Source organism: Apteryx rowi, unplaced genomic scaffold (genome assembly GCF_003343035.1).
Source record: "Apteryx rowi isolate R43461 unplaced genomic scaffold, aptRow1 scaffold_298, whole genome shotgun sequence".
Taxonomy (NCBI): Eukaryota; Metazoa; Chordata; class Aves; order Apterygiformes; family Apterygidae; genus Apteryx; species Apteryx rowi.
This window is the reverse complement of record NW_020449396.1, coordinates 297,695-316,616: the sequence shown is the minus strand read 5'-3', so window position 1 is coordinate 316,616 and position 18,922 is coordinate 297,695. Positions and strand designations below refer to the sequence as shown.

Sequence of the window (18,922 nt, the reverse complement as noted above, 5' to 3'; positions counted from 1 at the left end):
CTGCCCTGGGTAGCTGGCTCTGACACTTGCATCAGAAAAATACCCCCGCGAGTTTGTTCTCCGCATCCCACTACATGCAACTACCATTTCCAGCATCTCAGCGCAACCTGTGCGTTTTTACCTTGCAACTCTTCCTAGCACGAAACGCGGAAGCTGCCTGTCGAAGGCGCATTTCCCCACGGGCGCTTTGCACCACCCAGCTTGGCGGGCCAGGAAGGCGGCCGAGGCTGCGATTTCCCAGGAGTGGCCGCAAAATCCCAGAGGCCTTGGAAGAAGCCACATGAAAAAGGGAGCTTGAAGTGAAAACCCTAAATCTGCAAGAGATGCCCCAATAAACGGTCTAACTTCCCAAATACTGAGGACTGGCAGTTCTCTCTGAAGTGAACCAAAAATCTCAGCTTTTTGCTCTGCAATTTGAGCATGGATATAGAAGCTGTAACTTCTGGACCCTGTTTTTTAAAACATTGGCTTTTTTGCTGAGCTCAAAGTTTACAAGAAAGAGATCTGTAGCAAGAACAGTTCTTGAAATAAATATAAAAGGGTATTTATTTATTTATTTATTTAAGGAACCGAGCGCAGGCGCCCTATTTACAAACGCTGGTCGGGCTTAAGAACAGTTCGCTTGCCGCTAGTTCGGCCGAAGGGTATTTTGAAGGTTACTCCAGCATCCGGTAATTCCTACAGTCTATCAAGAACGTTGTTCTCGCTTTCACGTGGTGCATCCCAGAAATCCTGCGTACGCCTTTCCACCGCCACAAAAGTGAGAAGACTTTCATTTTAAAAGCCCGTAAAACCGAACAACCCCCAAATCCAGCAGGCTCCACAGTTAATGAACGACTGAAGATAACCGACGGAAAGAAGGGCAGGAATTTGCTAATAAAAAAAATCTCTCTAAGAGCGGCTGATTGAGGCAAGCAGCGACTGCGTGATGTCTCCCAAAGAAACAAGTTGTTGCTCCTGCCTTCCTATGGATTATTTCCCAAAGCACTGCAGGCCAGGAGACACAAATAATCCCGGGACACTTCCACTGACAGCTCTAATAAAATTATTTATTATTTGACAAATCTCTTTTATGTGCCGAGACCGTTACGTCTTGCTCCCCACCCCATCCTTGCGTGGCCAGGCGGCTGGCAAAATGAAACGACGGCGTGAGAAATCGCACAAGCGAGATTTGTCGGACCTTCCCCCCCCACATGCCACCGCTGTCGCCGCACGCCTCGGCTATTTCTGACTTTTGCGGATGAGCGAGTCTGCAGGGCGTTGCAAAACATTTGGGACTGAAAAGCCCTGCTGCAAGTTGTGGGAACTTGGGCTCCTAAAATCCCTACGTGCTTCTGTGGGAAAAAGAGAAAAAAAACCCTCTCCTTTTAGGCCTTTCCCCACCCCTTTTCTTTAGAAACTAGCATTTGAATCAATTCTCATCCAAGGGCCTTGAGGGAATTGAAGATGTTTAAAAGCAGCTGCAGCGACACTGAAGACGCACTTCAGGAAGGCCGGCGGGAGACGGGCCTGCTGGCGGCGCTGGCAGCGCTGCTCCGGCTCTGCTGTGCCGTAAATACTTGCCATGAGCAGAGCGATTTTTTTAATCCTTATCTTTACCAAAGCCTTTAAAAAAAACCCCCACCCCACCCAAGAAAACCGTATTAACTGTGCGCATTAATCCCATCGATAGCAAAAGAAGAATGAAAATTGTTTCTGGCCGCGATTGGGTTTCCCTCCTCTCCGCGCAAAGCGCCCAGGTCAGTAGCCGCCTGCATATCCATCTGGGTGTCCGTTCTTTGTGCTGAAGGCGTCCAGCTTGCCCCGCGGCGGAGGGGCCCGGCGCGGGAGCGGGCAGGAGCGGGGCGGCCCCGTCTGCTGCCGCCCTTTCAGCCGCCCCAGCCCACGGCCTCCCCCCGGGCCCTGCGTGGGGAGAAGCTGCCGGGTGCCCGGGCGGCTGCTTTCGGCAAGGCCCGGCTCCGATCACTGCCGCCTTGGCAAGGCCATCCCGTCCAGGTGCCACGTTGCCCCTGAGGCCACCGCGAGCTGGGGGATTTAATCCCATTTTACTTCTTCTCAATGCTGCCACCGTGGATGGGGTCGGGGAGAGGAACGTCTTTTATTTAAGCACACGCTTTCTACCTCATATACGTAATTAAAACTCCTGAAAGCTTTATATGTTGCTAAAACCAAACAACAGCAAGAATACAAAGCATAGCGGCAACACAAAACGGAAACGAAACAAGGAGGGAAAGAGAACAAAAGGAAACAAAGAACCCCCCCCCCCCAATCTTGTACCTGATGTGTAGCAAACTGTACAGTATATACATCTTCTTCATGTAGCATCCTCACAGAAGAGCAAACTAAAAGGGACTTTGTAACACAGAGAGAAAAAAATATACACCCTGTATTGTATTTGCCATCGAGCAAGCAACATGTTTATACACTAGTCTCTATAACTTAACGCTGTGTAACAGCATCTTTTAAATTTACAAAACAAAATATCTATCAAGAAATAATCTAATCATATTGCTCTTCAATACACTTCTGTAGACAATTAAGACTTGAAGTAAACTTCAGTAAACTGCAGCTTTTGCGAGCCCATAAACGGCTACAAAACTTCTCCGTTCAAGTAAGTCCTTGGAAGTATTACCATGTGCTGCCATAATTCAGTATATAAAGGTGCTATATATATATATCCCAAGTACAGACAACATGTGGTGGGAAGGCTTGGCGTTGTTGCTGCTGAAGCGTAAGAAATCGGTTAACCTCATGTACAGTAGATCCATTTCCATGTTCCATGCACGTTACACTTACTTCATGAAAATGAGGACACAAATAGGAAGAAAAGGAAAGTTTGAGTCAAACACTGCTTTATAAATGACGTGGCTGAGGCCAGTGTCCTTCAGTTATAGAAATCACTGAATTTCCCTTTTTTTTTTTAGTCAAAATAAATCTCAGGGCTAGTATACAAAGTGCAGGACTGATCACTCGAGGAAGTGACTTTAAAAGCAAGTTACAAGGGCACCATCCCGTTCACCAGCTGGACCTTCAGCTCTTGGAGGCTGCTCATTATCTTCTTCTGGTGACCAACAAGTGTCACTCCGAGGCGCCTCAAGTCCCTGTGTGGAGAAAGCACACGTTGTTTCTACGGACCAACTCGGGCCGACCTCACTACTAACAACTCCCACGCACTGCAAACCACTGCTAATACCTTGCTCTTGCTTAGGAGGCAAGGGTAATTATCCCCATTTTTAGTGGCTGTGGACATCTCAGAGGTGAAGGGATTGGATCGAGATCAAATAGGCCACGGAAAAAAGCCAGGCCAAACATCAAGGAATCCAGTCCCTGGGTTTCTACTACACATGAAAGACCCTATTCCAGGAGAAAACCTGCATAAGAAAATACGCATTGCAGTTTCCTCCTCTCCTAAGACAGTCTGATATTTTATCTTGGATATGAGCAGTGCGAAGTAAGGTAAATCCATGCTTCCTTCCTCTTCAGATGAGGTAAAGCCAAAGAGATGCCAATGGGGACCCTACGGCTCACTCCTAAGGAGCGCTGAGCTGCTGCCACCTTGAGCGCGGCTCCCACCCCGCTGCCCCCTGCAGCTCTTTGAAGAGTGGAAAAAGTTAACAAAGACATCAAAGAAAGCAAGCTTTGGAAGAAAGATAAAGGCAGGCATGCTCATGTTTCCCACATAAGACGTGGAGACTGTTAGAGCAGTTGTCAGTGACTTAGAGGAGATGCGTGACATTTTCTCTGAAGACTTCCACTGGAGAATTATTGGCCTTCTACCTCTGACCTGAGGTGAATAAAGGATGTTTTCAGAGTAGGGCTCTAAGGTCTTGCCAATGCATGCATTAATCCCAGAGCTGCTGGCACAAGTGTCCCTGTGGAGGACTCTCAGAAACGTACAAGTCATGTAGGAGAAGACTCCCCACTGAAAGCCAAGGGGATTTGAGCTTCTAAAACACTTGGGCGCTTTTTGGAAACCACACTGGCTCCCGGAGCCTCAATGTCCCCAGACCCTGCAGCTTCTCTCAGGAGCCCGAATGCCATCTGAGGTGTTGGCAAACCTGGCCTACAGCACTCAGCACATTCAGATGCTGGAGATTGCAGATGAGCACATGCAATGACCGCCTGAATACTTCTGCATAATGCATGGGAGCTACACATCGAGGTGTGTCGCTCTCAGCAGCTTTACACTCTGGACAGAGACTCCTTTGTGAATACAACAAATCATCCATGTCAAAAAATTACATAGATTACTTTTTAAAACATTGCTTTGAATAAAAAGCAGTTCAGAGTGAGGGTTGATGCACTAACACAAAAGTCGGTTAAAGCCAAAAGTCAGATCTGTTCTCCATGGGACTGTCACTCTTTCAGCCTTTTGATTCGGAGTATACCAGATTTTCTGCTCGAGGCTAAACACTTCATTTCCTTATCATCCCTTTTTCCATGATGCATCTCTCTGATGCATGCAGAAAATCACGACATACTGGGCACAGAGCAACGGAGGTCAGTGAGACACATTGGCACGCTCCTTACCCGGAAGAATAGGCTGCGGCATCTGCAAAGGTGTCTAACTTCTTAGGGGGACAAGCTTTCATTTCTGCCTCCACTGAATTGTGAAACTAGTTCGGCAAGCAATCTTAATAACAAAGGAAAATGTAGTAATGCTATTGTTACGTACAATTTATTTCATGTACACAGCAGTGTTGGAAGTTCACACCAAAAGATCAAAAAAAAACCAGCACAGGACCAGATTTTTAAAAGAGCCAGCATCCATTTTCCCCCTGCTGAGTGCTGCTCAGTTGGCACTTTTGAAAATTCAGCTATTTTTTCAGGTATCTAAAGTGCAGGCTGAGCTCTTTTGAAAATCCAGCACCAAATATTTCACACATGTATGGTTTCTCTGATATTCTCCCTCTCCTCTTGCACGTCATGCAGAACAACCAGCCTGAAACTATTAGCAAGGCACGTATATGTTCGTGTTTCATACGCAACTCAATCAATCTAGGAAAGAAAAACTCCCTGAAGCACTGGGGTAGCAGCGGGCTTCCTGATCAAAAGGATCCAAGCACCACTCCAGATTTTCTGGATACTCACTACAGAGCTTTTCTTCCCTTACAGTATCTACCATAATCCAATATCCTTGAGTGCCTCATTGATTTAAAAGAGAAAGCAAGAGAGAGAAGAAAAATGTGTTTCTGGTTTCAATCCATTAGGTGCTCACCAGGGGATCTAGTCTATTTTTTTGAAGAATGAATCCTCTTGAATGTGGAGCCTCTGGCCAAAAGCCAGGGGATTCCTCAAGGATGGGAAAAAATGCTGCATGATCTTTCTCCTCCACAAAGATGGACCAAAAGCCTAATCCAGGCAACGGCTCCCAAGTCAGATGCTCCCCTGGTGTAAAACCAGCAGAGCTGCACTGAGGTCAGTGGGACCACGCTGATTTATGCCAGCTCAGTGCTCCCCTTGACTGGGGCACGAGCAGAAGCAGCAGTGCCGGACCCGCATGAGGAAATACACTGTATTTTATATATAATGTATTTTATTCAAAGGCTACCTTATACATTGCAAAGGCAGTGATAAAACTTTCCCCAAAGTGCCTGAAGAATGTGGGAGCTTAATTCACATTTTCAAATGTGACTTCCAACATGTTGCACGCTCCCACACAGCCAAGTCCCATCTCCAGCCAGGACTTGACATTGCCGAAGCACTCGATCTAAAGCAGCAACAGCAGAAGTCAATTTAAATGCCGTTGCCCAAAACTGGGGGCACAAAACAGCTGGCTTTTGCACAAAATCAAACTTCCGTGCCAAAGGGCTACGAAACTACTGAACATAAAAAGCTCCAGCGTTGCTTGGCTCATTTGACCGTGACCAACTAGCAGTTTCCCTGGGGTCAGCTCAGCAGGAAGGAGCTACAGGGGCTTTGCGAGGGGCTGGTAGGACGCTAGGAAACGTGCAGTTCCCCCCAAGAAAAGGCGCATCTGAGACCCTGTGGAGAAGCAAGCAACTGTCACTGGTGATCTGGAGCCAAGGGACCCTACTCCAGATGTTCAGTTTGTGTGTGCTGTCGTGGCAGTGACGTGGGCACTCCTGGAGGCCGTGGAGACCCATCTGCACATGCAAGCTGTGCCGTCTCCCCACTTTCAAATCCCCGCAGCGACAAGAGTTTTAGTCCTCTTTTAGGTAGAGATCTCCCCTTTTTACATTTCTTTCTTTTGCCTGTGGTTGAAAACAGAAATAAGCAGGAATTCGAATCACATGTTAATGCTGTAGTAAGGAGCTGACCTAAGCTGACCAAAAAGCCAAGGGAATAAAGGTGCAATTGGTGTCGGCTCATTCCACAGTCCACATACAGCTGCAGGCATGCTGCTCCAATGCCACAGCCTGCCATGAAAACCCAGCTGCAATTTTGTGAAGGACAAAAAAGTATCCCCTTAACTGCGATCTCCTCCATTTGCAAGGGTTGAATTCAGGGTCTTCACGTTGTAAGAAATATATTTAAAACATTTTATTTACAAACAGAACTACTAATACACCATGGACCAGTTTGTCGAACACAGTGTAGACTAGGACTGGATTGCCACATAAAATACAAGCCCCTCACCATCCATTTCGTCATGCAAAAGAGCCAGGTTCCTGAAAGATCGCTGTGGCCAGCAGCCATCAGGCTGCCCACAGATACTTTGTGTTTCATTTCCCATCCAAGCCAGATTTCACCACTCTTCGTCATGTAGTGTAACTCTACAATTGACCACGCAGATGGGGACCACTCACGGAGTAAGTTAGTCATCAGTTCAAATGAGGGGAAGAAGAACCTCAAAGACCTTCAGAAGACACTAGAGAAAGGAATCCTCTTGCTAGGGACTTTTGCTTGAAATGAGGACCTTTATTTTTTAAGAGTTCATCTGCTCTTATTCATTATTCCCATCCTTCGTTGTTATGACATGAGAATTGGGTCATTGAGAAGCAGACGTAGCATCGCAATCTCAGCACTGAGATTTCAGGCTAAGGATAAGCATCTAGAGCAGGTGAACTCTTAAATGTTCTTCATCCAGGTAGAACTTTTAATAAATAATTCATTTTATTTTATAAGAAAAAAATACAATGCAAGGCAACACAGCACAGATCATTACAAATATTCAGAGCTCTTCATCTAATAACAAACAACAGGGTGTCCTGAGATTCAGTGAGTACAGATCTTTCAAAAGGTATAGTACGTAGTCCACATTTTGTTAGTAATTGGTCCAGTCAAGGGTCAGACTGAAACTCAAGTCATGGTTCTATCTATTCTTGAGTATTGTCCTGGTAAAGTTATTCTTGCAGGGTATTGAAAGAGCTCCAGACACACTCAAAGTCACTAGGTGGTCCACAAGTTTAAAGAGCAGGTCTGGTCCACCGGAAAGGTTTCCTTCAAGTCTGATATCCAGTTGGAAAGAGGGGGTGGAGGGTGAGGCTCCACTTTTCACAAGGTGATTCGTCCCTTTGCAAGAATTAGAGCTAAATGTAGAAATCACTCTTTGTTTGAACACATACATTTTCAGGACTTTGCTTAAGCAGGCAGAGCTCAGGACTTGGGGCGATATTCTCTGTGTTTAGGTTTTTAATCTTTGATTCCAGAAATTTGTCACTAGCGCTATTCTTTTCTGGAATATATGCATCAAGCCATCAGTTTGAAAGAAGCAGGGTGGTAACTAGGATTTTGGTTTGCGTGCATAGCGGGGCACATCAGGACTTCCAACCTTTTGAGTGTCTCACCCAAGAGAGGCCTGATTTTCAAAAAGTGCTGAACATCTACCATCTCCACCAGATCCCGTAAAGAGGCCATAACCCAGGCACCAACAGACACTTGTAACATCAGAATATTATGGCCATCCTCTTTATATTGCTAATGATTTTTTTTTTCAGTAGACTGTAGGAATTCTTTACTTCCATCACATTTTTTCTGCTTTTATCCAGTTCTCATTTTTTCCATTTAATTTCCACATCCATCCCCTGTGCAGTTTGAATTTGGGGAATATCATTTTGGATGGTATTTGAAGGCAACCTCTTAAATTGTAAAGAATGTTCTACTGATGTCATTTGGGGAAAGCAAGCTACTTTCCAAATGTTCAGATCTTTTTTTACCTGATCCCCCCAAGTCCCAGCTCTGGAATATATTGAACAGTTGCCTATATTAAAAATGACAAGGAACATTTAACCTGAATTCTCATTTGCAGGGTACAAAATGTTTTTGTTCTTCCCTTTCAAGGGGAGAAAAATAAAAACCTCCACAAAAACAAACCCCCCAAATATATTAACCTTTAAAGAACTTTGTGTGTTCCAAGGTTATTTCTTCCCCTGAGTCTCTCTGGAGAACCTGGGAGGATCTAAGAGGAGCCCCCACAGAATCCAGATAAGCACTTCTTTCCCTTACTTTGTTGATTTTAAGGGCAATCTGCCAGTTTACACCAGCCTGAGCCTACGGTTCAGGTCTTAAACACTGGATACCTTTCCTCTTAAGCCACTGAAGTTTACAGTGGTTCATCTAATTTTAAGAGCTGAGCCTTTTGTGTTTTTTAACGTGTCTTAGAGGTATCACAGAGGCCCTGTTTTTGCATGTTTGCCTGGCTTTTTAACTGATCTTCCCCAATTTTCCCAAGAACAGACCTGAGCAGGACCAAGCCCTCTGGCTGAACCACAAACGCAGCGCAAACGTCCGAGGCAGAGCTGTTGGAGAAGCATGATGCCTTGCATGAGCATCTCCGTCTAAGGTGCTCTGGATCCTCTAGATTTTATTTGCTGACATGTATTACTACCTAGCTGGAGCCAGCTCAGAAAAACTGATGTAGCTACCTCAAAATCAGCAGAGCTTTGCTAAATTTCCCAGGTGGAAAAGTGATGGAGCTGTACAAGTATGGTATTGCTCCATACTAAAGGAGCCTCCCAGCACGTTTTAAGAGTCAAATCAATAGTGTGGTCCTCATGGCGCTATCAGCCCGGCTGGAAACAGTCGCGCCGACAGTCCCAGGGTTTGCTCACGGCCCTGGGGAGATGAGCTAAGCCATGCTGAACACTACACTGTGGGCCGCCAGCTGCATTTCTTCTAGTAGCTGAGCTAGCCCAGATAAATCAGCTGAGCCATCTCTGCAGGAAGCCCACCCATAGACCATTTCCTTGGCCACAGTGCTGCTCCACACAGTCCTCACCTACTGGGCAGCGCGACTATGTGAAGTCGGGGCTTTTCAACTTCTTGCCCTTTTTTCCAGCTTTGACAGAAGCAAGTCAGTGAAATATAAGATGGATTCGTGAAACATCTCCTTTCAGCTTCAACCCCCCCAAAAACACCTAAAGGCTCCCAGGGCATCAGCTCCTCTGCCTTGTTCTGCCGCTGAGAAAGCCTGGAAGAAAGCTGCAGCTCAGCAGCTCCAACATGTCGTCTCCACGGGGGCTGCTAAAAAAGTGGCCGAAGATGACGCTTGTGCTATACACAACCTATCAGGACCCTGAGGAGGGGGTCTTAGATATGGTTTGCAGCTCGTGAGGGTCAGAGCATCTCTGGCAGCTATAATCTGATTTAAAGACTTTTAAAACAACTTGCCTTTCTGGCTAGAACTGCACGGATAATGGATTTCTTGGTTCACTGCCAATCTGAAAAATGGTTTTCAAATAGTTTTTGGTTGGCTTGAAAAGATTTTTGGGGGGATGTTCTTGAAATTTCTGGACTGCTGAAGAGTAAATACATAGAAGTATTTAAAATCTGAAGTGGAATTAAGCAGATCATTTCATAATCTTGCTTTAAGGATTTTAATCTTAAAAATCTGAGTAAGTGAAGTTTCATTTTAAGAATGTAGATATTCTTTGACCTTTTGATTTTTTTTATTTTGATATAAGACAGCCAGTGAAACGTCAGATGGATTCAGAGAATATTTTAGTCCCAAAACCTCTGTCCTTTTTTCTAAAAAAATGTTTTGTGGGTGTATTTCTTAAATGCTTTTCCATATCTCCTACACTGAGCCCGTCTTCATGTAAAAGGGTACTCCCTCAAGAAGCCCTGTTGTGGGTAACCACTTTCAGCAATCAGAAAGAGAAACTGAAGAACTGCTCTAAATAAAGGAAGGGTTTCATCCAAAATGGACTTTTTTCCCAAAGTTTTCCATGAGGCAAGGAAGAAAGGAGGAGGAAATGCGCACGTGAGAGAAGAATGAATAAAAACAATAAAAAGTAAGAAAAGAATAAAAAGAGAGAGAAAGCAAAGCCAGAAGAGGGTAAAAAGACAAAGAAGCAGCAGGAGGAAGCAGGGAACAGATTAAAAGAGAGATCGTGGCTGCAAAGAGAAGAAAAGAGAGGACAAATTCAAAGGCAGGGAGAACAAGTGAAGAAAGTGGTGGCTCTGTGATGAGTAATGGGGCTACTGAGTTGAGGGTCAGCCTGCTGAGATTTTACACCAAAAAACAGTGGCTATTTGGCACGGTTGTAATAGATCCTTCTGTTACTTACAAATTATACACGTGCAACCTAAGGAATACTTAATAGTGTCATTTTATGAAGCACTGCATTTTGTGTGAATTTGAAGAAATGCAGCTGACCCTCCTGAGGGGGAGGTTAGGGAGTCCTAGTTTTGGCAGCCTGCTAGGAAGACGGATGCTAGGACAGCGGGTAGAGCTATGTGACCAAGTGAACTTCTAATTTACTGGTGAATGTAAAAAATAAAAGTGAAAAATGCCTAATTGGGGTTGAACTCAAAGTTTTCTCTGACCCAAACCAAAGCATTTCACTTCTGATTTGAGCATTTCTTTTAGAGCTCTTAAAATGTTCACAGAAAATTCTGAATTAGAACAAATCTGGAGTTTTGTTTAAGAAATGGTAAAACCTATTTCTTCGATTTGAATAATTCTGCTGCCAAACAGCGACAAGCGTGTGATATATTTTAGAGAAACTACATTTTCCACCGGAACCTGCTCTGATGATAAGATTGCCGAGCTCTGCGTCATGTGCAGAGGAATTCCTACCCTGTGCAGTGCATTTCCATAGAAAACCCAGTGACAGCTAGGAGAAACACTGTGGTTCTGTGGGGATTTTAGTCCTTTTTTCCTTAATCCTCTGCTCCGCTTCTGTAGGCACGCTGGCCATCTGGTTGCATTGGCCTGCTTGTGATCAGAGGAGCCAGGACCTCTTCCAAAGCAGCCCCAAGCACGGAGCCTAATCCTTCCCACTCTGCCTCAATGCCTGTGCTAACCCGAGCTCAAGTTAACCCAGCTGGAAATGCAGGCTCCGTGCTAAATTCAAATAAGCGGCCGGAAGAAAGTATGGACGAGATTACACAAATGACAAAGGCAATTAAAGGTAGAGCATAACAAACCAGCAGCCCCGAGGTATTTTTACCAAGTCATGCAGTGCTGCTGCCCCAACCGCCAGCACACGCACGTGAAAACGTGGAGGGCACAACGGGTGCCGTGGGCCCAGCCCTGACGTCAGTCCTGACGCCTTCAGCAGAAGAGGAGCTGGCTCCATGGCAGGACTTGAGCCTTGCTTGCAATATTCTGGCTAACAAATAACTGATTGAAGCCCGCTAGCAGCTTTTGGTTCCTGCTGGGTGCGATTCCCGCTGATGCGAAAGGCAGTGAAAATGCAACTCATGCCTGCTTTAAGCCTGCAGAAAGTTAGAAGGAAGAGCCTAGGCCAGGGAGCCTGTCACCTAGAGCTGTGGATTTGCTGATGCTCTTGTGTGGGCATCAGCTGTGTCTAGGTTTATTTCTATGGGTCAGACTAATGTTGAATCCCTTTACCTTTCACCGGGCTGAGTGTCCACTCAGCCTTGGGTAAATCCAGGTGACCTCTGAAACCAGCTAGTGTAAAGCCAGTACAGCTCAGAGAGGACTCTAGATCATACATATTTACTAGTAGGATTTTTTTTTTTAATTTTGTCAAGACCCCACGTAATCAACTACTCTTATGTAGGAGGACAGCTTGTCAATTTTTCAAACTCAAGCATTAATTTATTCGAGCAAAGGAGCCAAGGTGCTGGCTGTCAATGTAGTGGCGGTAAGCTCTGGTCTTGCCTGCATTTGTTATCGTCAATACGGATGCTAAAAGAGCACGCTTCCCTGGAAACTGCTGACTGCAAACGAGTAATGCTTCCTTTCTGGAGCCACCTCCCTACTTATTTTCTAATGGTTTGTCTCCCCCCACTCTCAATTTCAATAAATGAAGTGAAAATGATTTGGAAACTACTTACTCTAAGGTCACCTGAGCCACGGCGTCCATCGAACTGTATCCGTTCTCCATGAAAATCTCCGTGTATCGTCCCATTTTGATGGCTTCCAGCCATTCACCCACTGATCTGTAGGCACCGCTCCCCACTGGACTGTGTTCTACTAACAAATTTGATACTCTAGAAACAAAAGCAAAAACAGAGAAGCAAACAAAATCAGTATCAAGACATACCCAACATGACTCAGTCACTCATGTTTTTATATGGTGGAGACGGCTCTTTTCTTGCATTCTCCAGTGATTACTGCAGCCCGAATCCTCCCACCAGTCTCATGGCAAGTGGTATTTATTGCGTCTCATCAGCAGTTGTTGCTTAACCCTGGAAGTGGAGCTCAACCGAAATGAGGTGGAGGGAACTAGACCTTTGATAAGCTCCGCAAGAGATTTTACAAAGTTTTCAGTTTTACCATTACTTTCAGATAGGCCAATGTAAAAGCTTTCAAAACTCTTGTTTTATGAGCAAAACAGAAAGAAATGATTATGAAGGATTAGCTAGGCAAGACACTGTGACATCTCTAACATTCCTCTTCACCTGTACCTTTGCCCACTTTTTCTGGTCCACAGTGCGAGCAGAAAGAGGTGGCCTCAGCTGAGGACAGGGTTAATGTCCTTCACTGTCACCTCTTGTACACAAGGAGGCTGTCTTTCCACACCGCTTCCTCCAATCCCTCCTACTTCAAGGACTTCAGCTTTGCTCCTCTTGCTCCGTTTTCCTCCTTCTTTAAAGCTAATAATTAACTTCAGACAACCCAGAGCCTGGAAGCCAAAACCCAAATTACATTTCCCAGCAGCGACTGTCAATGGCAGGCTGCTGCTAACACTTCGGGGCCGGCTCCTGCCAAGTCAGGCCGGGCTTTCAGACGTGGCCAGCAGCCAGGAAGTCCTGCAGAGAGCAGCAACGCTCCAAGGCAAACTCCAGGCTGGAGGCGAGCTTCATGGTTCAGCCCGGAAACCAAAGGGAGACTCCTGCTCCATACCCTGGTTCAAACCCCACCATGGCAACTCCTGACCCGTTCAATTATGCCACACACAGAAGAAACAATTCAGGCATATAGTAACCCTTCACCGCAGCAGAAATACTAATATAATACATGGGGCAAGCGACCCGTGTTGTATACGGGTCCACCACTCTTCTAGTGAGGGGCAGAGAGTACAGGGGCTTGCCCAAGATCGGCCAGGCTTTGGTCCCTGCTTTGTGCGCTAGGGCATAAAGCTAACCTAAGCCTTGCACCAAGATTACTACCCCTGGGAAAACGTGTTTGCTGGATCAGCCTCCGACTGTGAGAATTAGACTTAAAAGATTTGCAGCTGGAAGGAGAGCCGGGATATTATTTTAGCACTTCAGGAATCTTCGTGTATTTTATGATCACATTAGTATTATTTGTTTATTTAATAGTGATGCTGAAGGGTCCAATAAAACGTGAATACTTGCAGTACCAAGAGCATAATGGCTTCCCATAACATTTTATACACATGAGGAATTCAAAACTCCTAAGTAATCATAATGAGAAGTGGATTTTCATCACTAATGTCATGAGGTACCTACTGATATGCACCCGCTGTAATGTAGAGAGTGATTTCCTCCCTTATTCGCATTAATGAGAATTTCCATAAAGAATACATTACATACATAAAAGAAAGTCCTTTACAACTGCTGTATGTTGAAGTAATGCTTCATTTGGAAACACTGTGGTCCGGCCATGGCATTCTATGATTAAATAAACAGCCACAAAAACCTGGCTGTTCAGGTGCTCTATCCACATTCAAAATACCCAGCGCAACTTTGAAAAGGAGCAGTTTGGAACTGGGTGGACCTGTACAGGTAATAAAATATCAGCAAAGAGCTTAGCAACTCAAGGAAATGGTTTTCTGCCTATTTTCATCTGTTCTAGAATAACCATTTGGTATAGCAGTACATCAACCACAATGTAGCTTGCCTTCAAAATGACTATTCTGAATGGAAAATAAAAGAGAAACATCACATGTTTTCTGCTATCATAAACCTTTTCCTGCAGGTTTGCTGGAACTGACATTACGACTAATTGCTAATAAGATTCACTCTTCAATTGCTTCTTCAGATGGTTAATGATGCATGTGAAATAGCCTGAAGAATCAGATCTATTTTGTATTTAAAAATGAAATGTACAGAGGTTTTATGTCTCTTCTCTCCCAGTGCATGAGACGCCATGCACGGGGACATGATACTTGACCCCAGCTGGAAGGTAGAGCTTCTTCCTTTGCGCATGGGATTCCCTGGGATAGCAGGGAATCTCTAGGCTTCGCGACCGCAGGTACTTGAGGATCGCAGAGAAAAGCTGCTCCTGGGAAAGGAGGAGGTTGGCACGGGATGTGCGGTCTAGCAGCAACAGGGGAGATAGACCATGTGCCGCTGTGCAAGGCTCACTCCGAAGGCAGGCACACAACGGGTCTGGACGCACACGGTAAATCTGCTTTGGTCCACGCTGCCGGCATAACCTTGTCTTAACATCTGTACCTCATTCCTGTTAAAGTGCTGTCACTATAATGATTTGTGTCTTTTTTTTTTTCTCCTCTGACAATAAACTTTTTTGAAGTGCCAGAACCTCACCCAGCGTTAATCAGTGGAATACCACTGACATCAGTGAAGCAGCAGTGATTTATATACATCGCTCCTTCACAACCTTGTGAGGAATCAAGTGATTAGCGATGCACATGGCTCAGCAGTACTACTGCGTGTTTACACAGTGGGGGGGACGGAGACGACTCTCCAAGACTCTGGTAAGGTGGAGAGACCAGTATTAGAACTCACTGAAAAATACAAATCCCTATTTTTCCCCAAGTGCAGTTTTATTCCTTGGCCATATTTACCTTATTCATAGCTGTGTAGCTCTTGAGATTCATGTTTAATTGCACACCAGCTAGTCTGTTCACTTAATGTGGTTTAGGAAACCATTTGGGTACAATTCTTTGGGAACCACAAAGATCCTCTTGTGTTTACAAAGACTGCCAGAGCTGGAGGTGATGGCTAACAGGACGGGGGATAGTTGTGGAGGGATGCGCTTGGACTTCTGTGAGCTTTGCACATCCAAAGAGTTTCCCAAGAAGCTCTCCTATTTGTATTGCCAGGATAAAGTCAACAGGGAGGTAATTTGAGCAGTGTTTACTATATATTTCATAGGCTCAGTCTTGCTCTCTCTAACCTTGTGGTAAGAGCAGAGGCAGCTTTATCATGGACCTATAAATACCGCTGAAACTCCAGTTTCTGAAAGACAGGCCACAGTAATTCTCCTTGTGGCAGCAGCACTGCATTTATAAAATAACAGAATTGCTCACCTGTCTGCCAATTTAAACACAAGAGCTGATTTGGGAAAACTCCCCTGGACATAATGAAGCTGGAGGAATATCCACGCAAGGATCTGAGCCGGCCAAATAATAAGTGGTAATTCTACACCAGGGGCGGGTATTCAGACAAGAATCTCGCTTTGAGAAATGTCTCTGGCCTGAATTTATACCTGCTCGATGCATTAACCAACGTCTTCAAGCTGCTTGGGTTACGGATGAGCTTGTCCAACATGCTGACAATTTCGTCAAACTTGGGCCTGCTGTTCCGGTCTTTCTGCCAGCAGTCGAGCATTAGCTGGTAGAGAGCAGCAGGGCAGTCCATGGGACTTGGCAGGCGATAGCCTTCCTCCACGGCTTTAATCACCTACGGGAGACAAAACACAAGGCTGCTGGGTTGCTTTTCTTCCTCTCACCTTCTTCCCAAAAGTAAATTGCTGTAAACAGGGAACTTAGAGGCCAGCAATATGCTTATGAACAACTCTCTCCCCGCAACCTCTGCATACAACAAACAAACCCAGTAAACCCTCTTATCTTTCACATTTTCTACAGGATGGGTTTCATAATTAATTTCCAGTCACTGAAAAATGAATCCAGAGAGCCGAGGCACGGGTATAACAGGTGGGCCAGATCTCAGGTTGTGCATGTTCAAGGCTCAGCTGAGGTCTGCAGGTTATACCAGGTAACCTCCTGAGCCTGCTGCAGTCTGCAAACAGCAGCCTACGGGGCTTCCTAGCAGTGCCTTGGAGGACAGCAATTTTGTTTATTCAGTTGTTGGCTTCTTTTTAAATGAAAAGGCATGTGCTAGACCACAAATCTGTATTACAGTAATAAAAGTCTGACTGTATTTCAAAAGAGACTTTGAATACTAATTGATGGATGGATTCGAGGCTGAGGCAGAGCAACCATCTCATATATCATTCAATACTGTCTGGGTCTAGTCGTTTCTTAGTGTGTCCACATTTCTGCTAGGAATTTAAAATGTCAGCACAAGAGCATGTAAATTAAAAACAGGGGAGGGTTGTTGCACTGATTTCAAACACAACTATCGATGGCTCTACAGCTAAAACAACTGGTATGCACATGTGCTGCTTGTGCTCTTGAAGCAGAAAAGAATAAACGAGCAGAAATAAATAAAGCAACTTGCTTTCCCCAGTTTTCGATAGATTAACAACAGAGCTCAGAGTCCAACAGTTCCCATTTTAAACCCTTAACACTTTTCAGGCAAACACAGCTCTCATTTCAGGCCATGAGGGTGTGTGAGCATGCCAAGAGAGCCTCGGCAGTCCTTCACGTCCTCTGCTCCAAGACTCTTTGACCCAAAGGAGCTGGAAGCAGCTCTTGTTGATGGTGAAAGTCATGTGGGAAACCACAGCATTTCACTGTTTGACTCCAAAGACAGCCTCAGATGCCATTCATTCTAGGCACTGTCTCACTTCTGCTTTGAAAACATCCTGTTTTGAAAAAGAAGGCTCTGAGGTTAGCACGTTAAGTTGTTTTCTTGACCCAGAGCTCTTTAATCCCCTGACGGGCAGTACCGTAAGAGCCACCTCAGGCTGACATTGTCTTTCAGAAGGCTCCAAAATGCAGGACCTGCATAAATGGCTTTCAAATCGTCCTTTGCCACGTGCGTTTTTTTTTTTTGCCAAGTGGGGAAGTCCTAGGAAGGAACAGAGCTGGCTGAGCAGGAGCAGTGGGAACCTCATATCCCCTGAGGGCATATGTGGTAGAGGAGACACTGTGTGACACTTTGTAATCTCCTCAAAGGGTACCGAGCACATGCGAAGATCTGGCCCACAAGACCAGCAGTGCTCAAAGGGAGACCCATCTAAAGCCAGGAGGTGCTAGCAGGAGTATCTCCACAGATTTCACCTCTCAGTGGAGTAGTTGCACCATTTTCTATCCAACCTACACAGGATTGCAAAGTGGTCTTTTCTACCACACAGCTTCTGCTCACAGCATCAAAAAACAGGCCCACCATACTACGCTCTCTTCACATCATGCTTTCAGCTGATCCCTGACCCTAAATTTGCAACTGCCATATAAAAAAACCTCAGTGAAGCACAGCTGCGAGAACGTTATTTGCCGTGGCCACATATGTATTTTTAACAATAAGGGATCATCCTCCAGCTGTAGCAGAAAGAAAATAGCAGCAAGATGTGTACCAGACCATCTGGCACCAGCTCAGAATATCTGAACTACATCTGCAATGGAGTTATGTATGCTTTATATTCCTGGCAGTAACATCCCAATCAATAGCGTTAACTCAATTTACAGGATGTCGTTCGTTCTGGCGATACAATGTAAATGGTATCAGCATACTGCAAGGAGCTGGGACGCTGAAATACACTCCTGTATCTCAAGGTGCCTTGCGGCTCTGGCTATAACTGAAGTAAAAGAACGAAACAACAACGAGCAAGGCACTGGTGGCAACAGCCATAGTTAGAAAATAAGAAAATGGCACATTTGCTTTTTTGGTCATTGGTGCATGCTGCTTTGTAAGACTTGAGGAGCAAAATTTTGCAGCTAGTAGGAGACATTTTGTCTCTTGTCCTTCTCCGGACAAGCGCTCTTCACTTAAGGGATTGGGGTGACTGAATACGGGATGTCTGTCAGAGGATGAGCTGAGACAGTCTCTTCCAGTAAACCAAAGTAACACTTTTAATCCGCAGTTTTCATACAACCACCACTCTGAAGACTGAAACACAACCAGTATGAAAATTTAACTTAATTTAACTTGTGTAACAGAGGCCATGAAATTCCACTCAACAATTCCTGCATCAAAGCCTTATTTTGTGGTTCAGCCAAAGGATATTTTTAGAAAGCCATCTAGAAACCATCGCACCTTTACAGTGTGGTTTGTAGCCTTTGGAGCTGTAACGGTGCCTGCCATGCTGCACTGTACCTCCTTTAACATGGGTGAGAGCAATCTGCATGAATCACGAGCAGCACAGCTTTGCTCACCGCTGACTGTACCTGCAAGCAATGCGCTTTAATTGCAAGTCACACGACCAAAACTGGTGGGCAACGGAGCCTGAAATTCATGTGAGCAGAGTGCCACAGCCCTCCACGTGAAGCCCAGCACGAATTCTAACACTTCTTGTTCTTCTGCCAAAACGAGGAGGCGAGGGAAGAAGAAGAAGGGGCCATGAGGATATGAAGGAGGAAGGCATAAATCACATGAGAAACATTTCTATACCACAAGACTTAAGTTTCCTAGGCTACTATCGCTCAGGCAGTGGCCAGCTATGGATATTACAGGCAGAGAGATGATCCAGGCAAAGCCTGATCAGCAGCTGATGCTCATAAAGGTCTCACCATTCTCTGCTTTCCGCTGCTAAAGAAACCAGTCCCCCAAC

The 18,922-nt window shown here is 45.2% G+C and overlaps 1 protein-coding gene across 1 annotated transcript in view; it reads right to left on the bottom strand.

Annotated features, from left to right (window-relative positions):
• Nucleotides 1-2,022: 2,022 nt before the first annotated feature.
• EPHA5 (EPH receptor A5) overlaps nt 2,023-18,922 on the bottom strand; it is a 187,322-nt gene continuing 170,422 nt past the window's right edge. The window contains exons 15-17 of the mRNA XM_026069468.1: nt 15,737-15,930; nt 12,211-12,366; nt 2,023-3,101 (exon numbers count right to left, since the gene is read on the bottom strand). Coding sequence (XP_025925253.1) covers nt 2,996-3,101; nt 12,211-12,366; nt 15,737-15,930 — 456 coding nt within the window. The 3' untranslated portion in view covers nt 2,023-2,995. The remainder of the gene's footprint in view (nt 3,102-12,210; nt 12,367-15,736; nt 15,931-18,922) is intronic.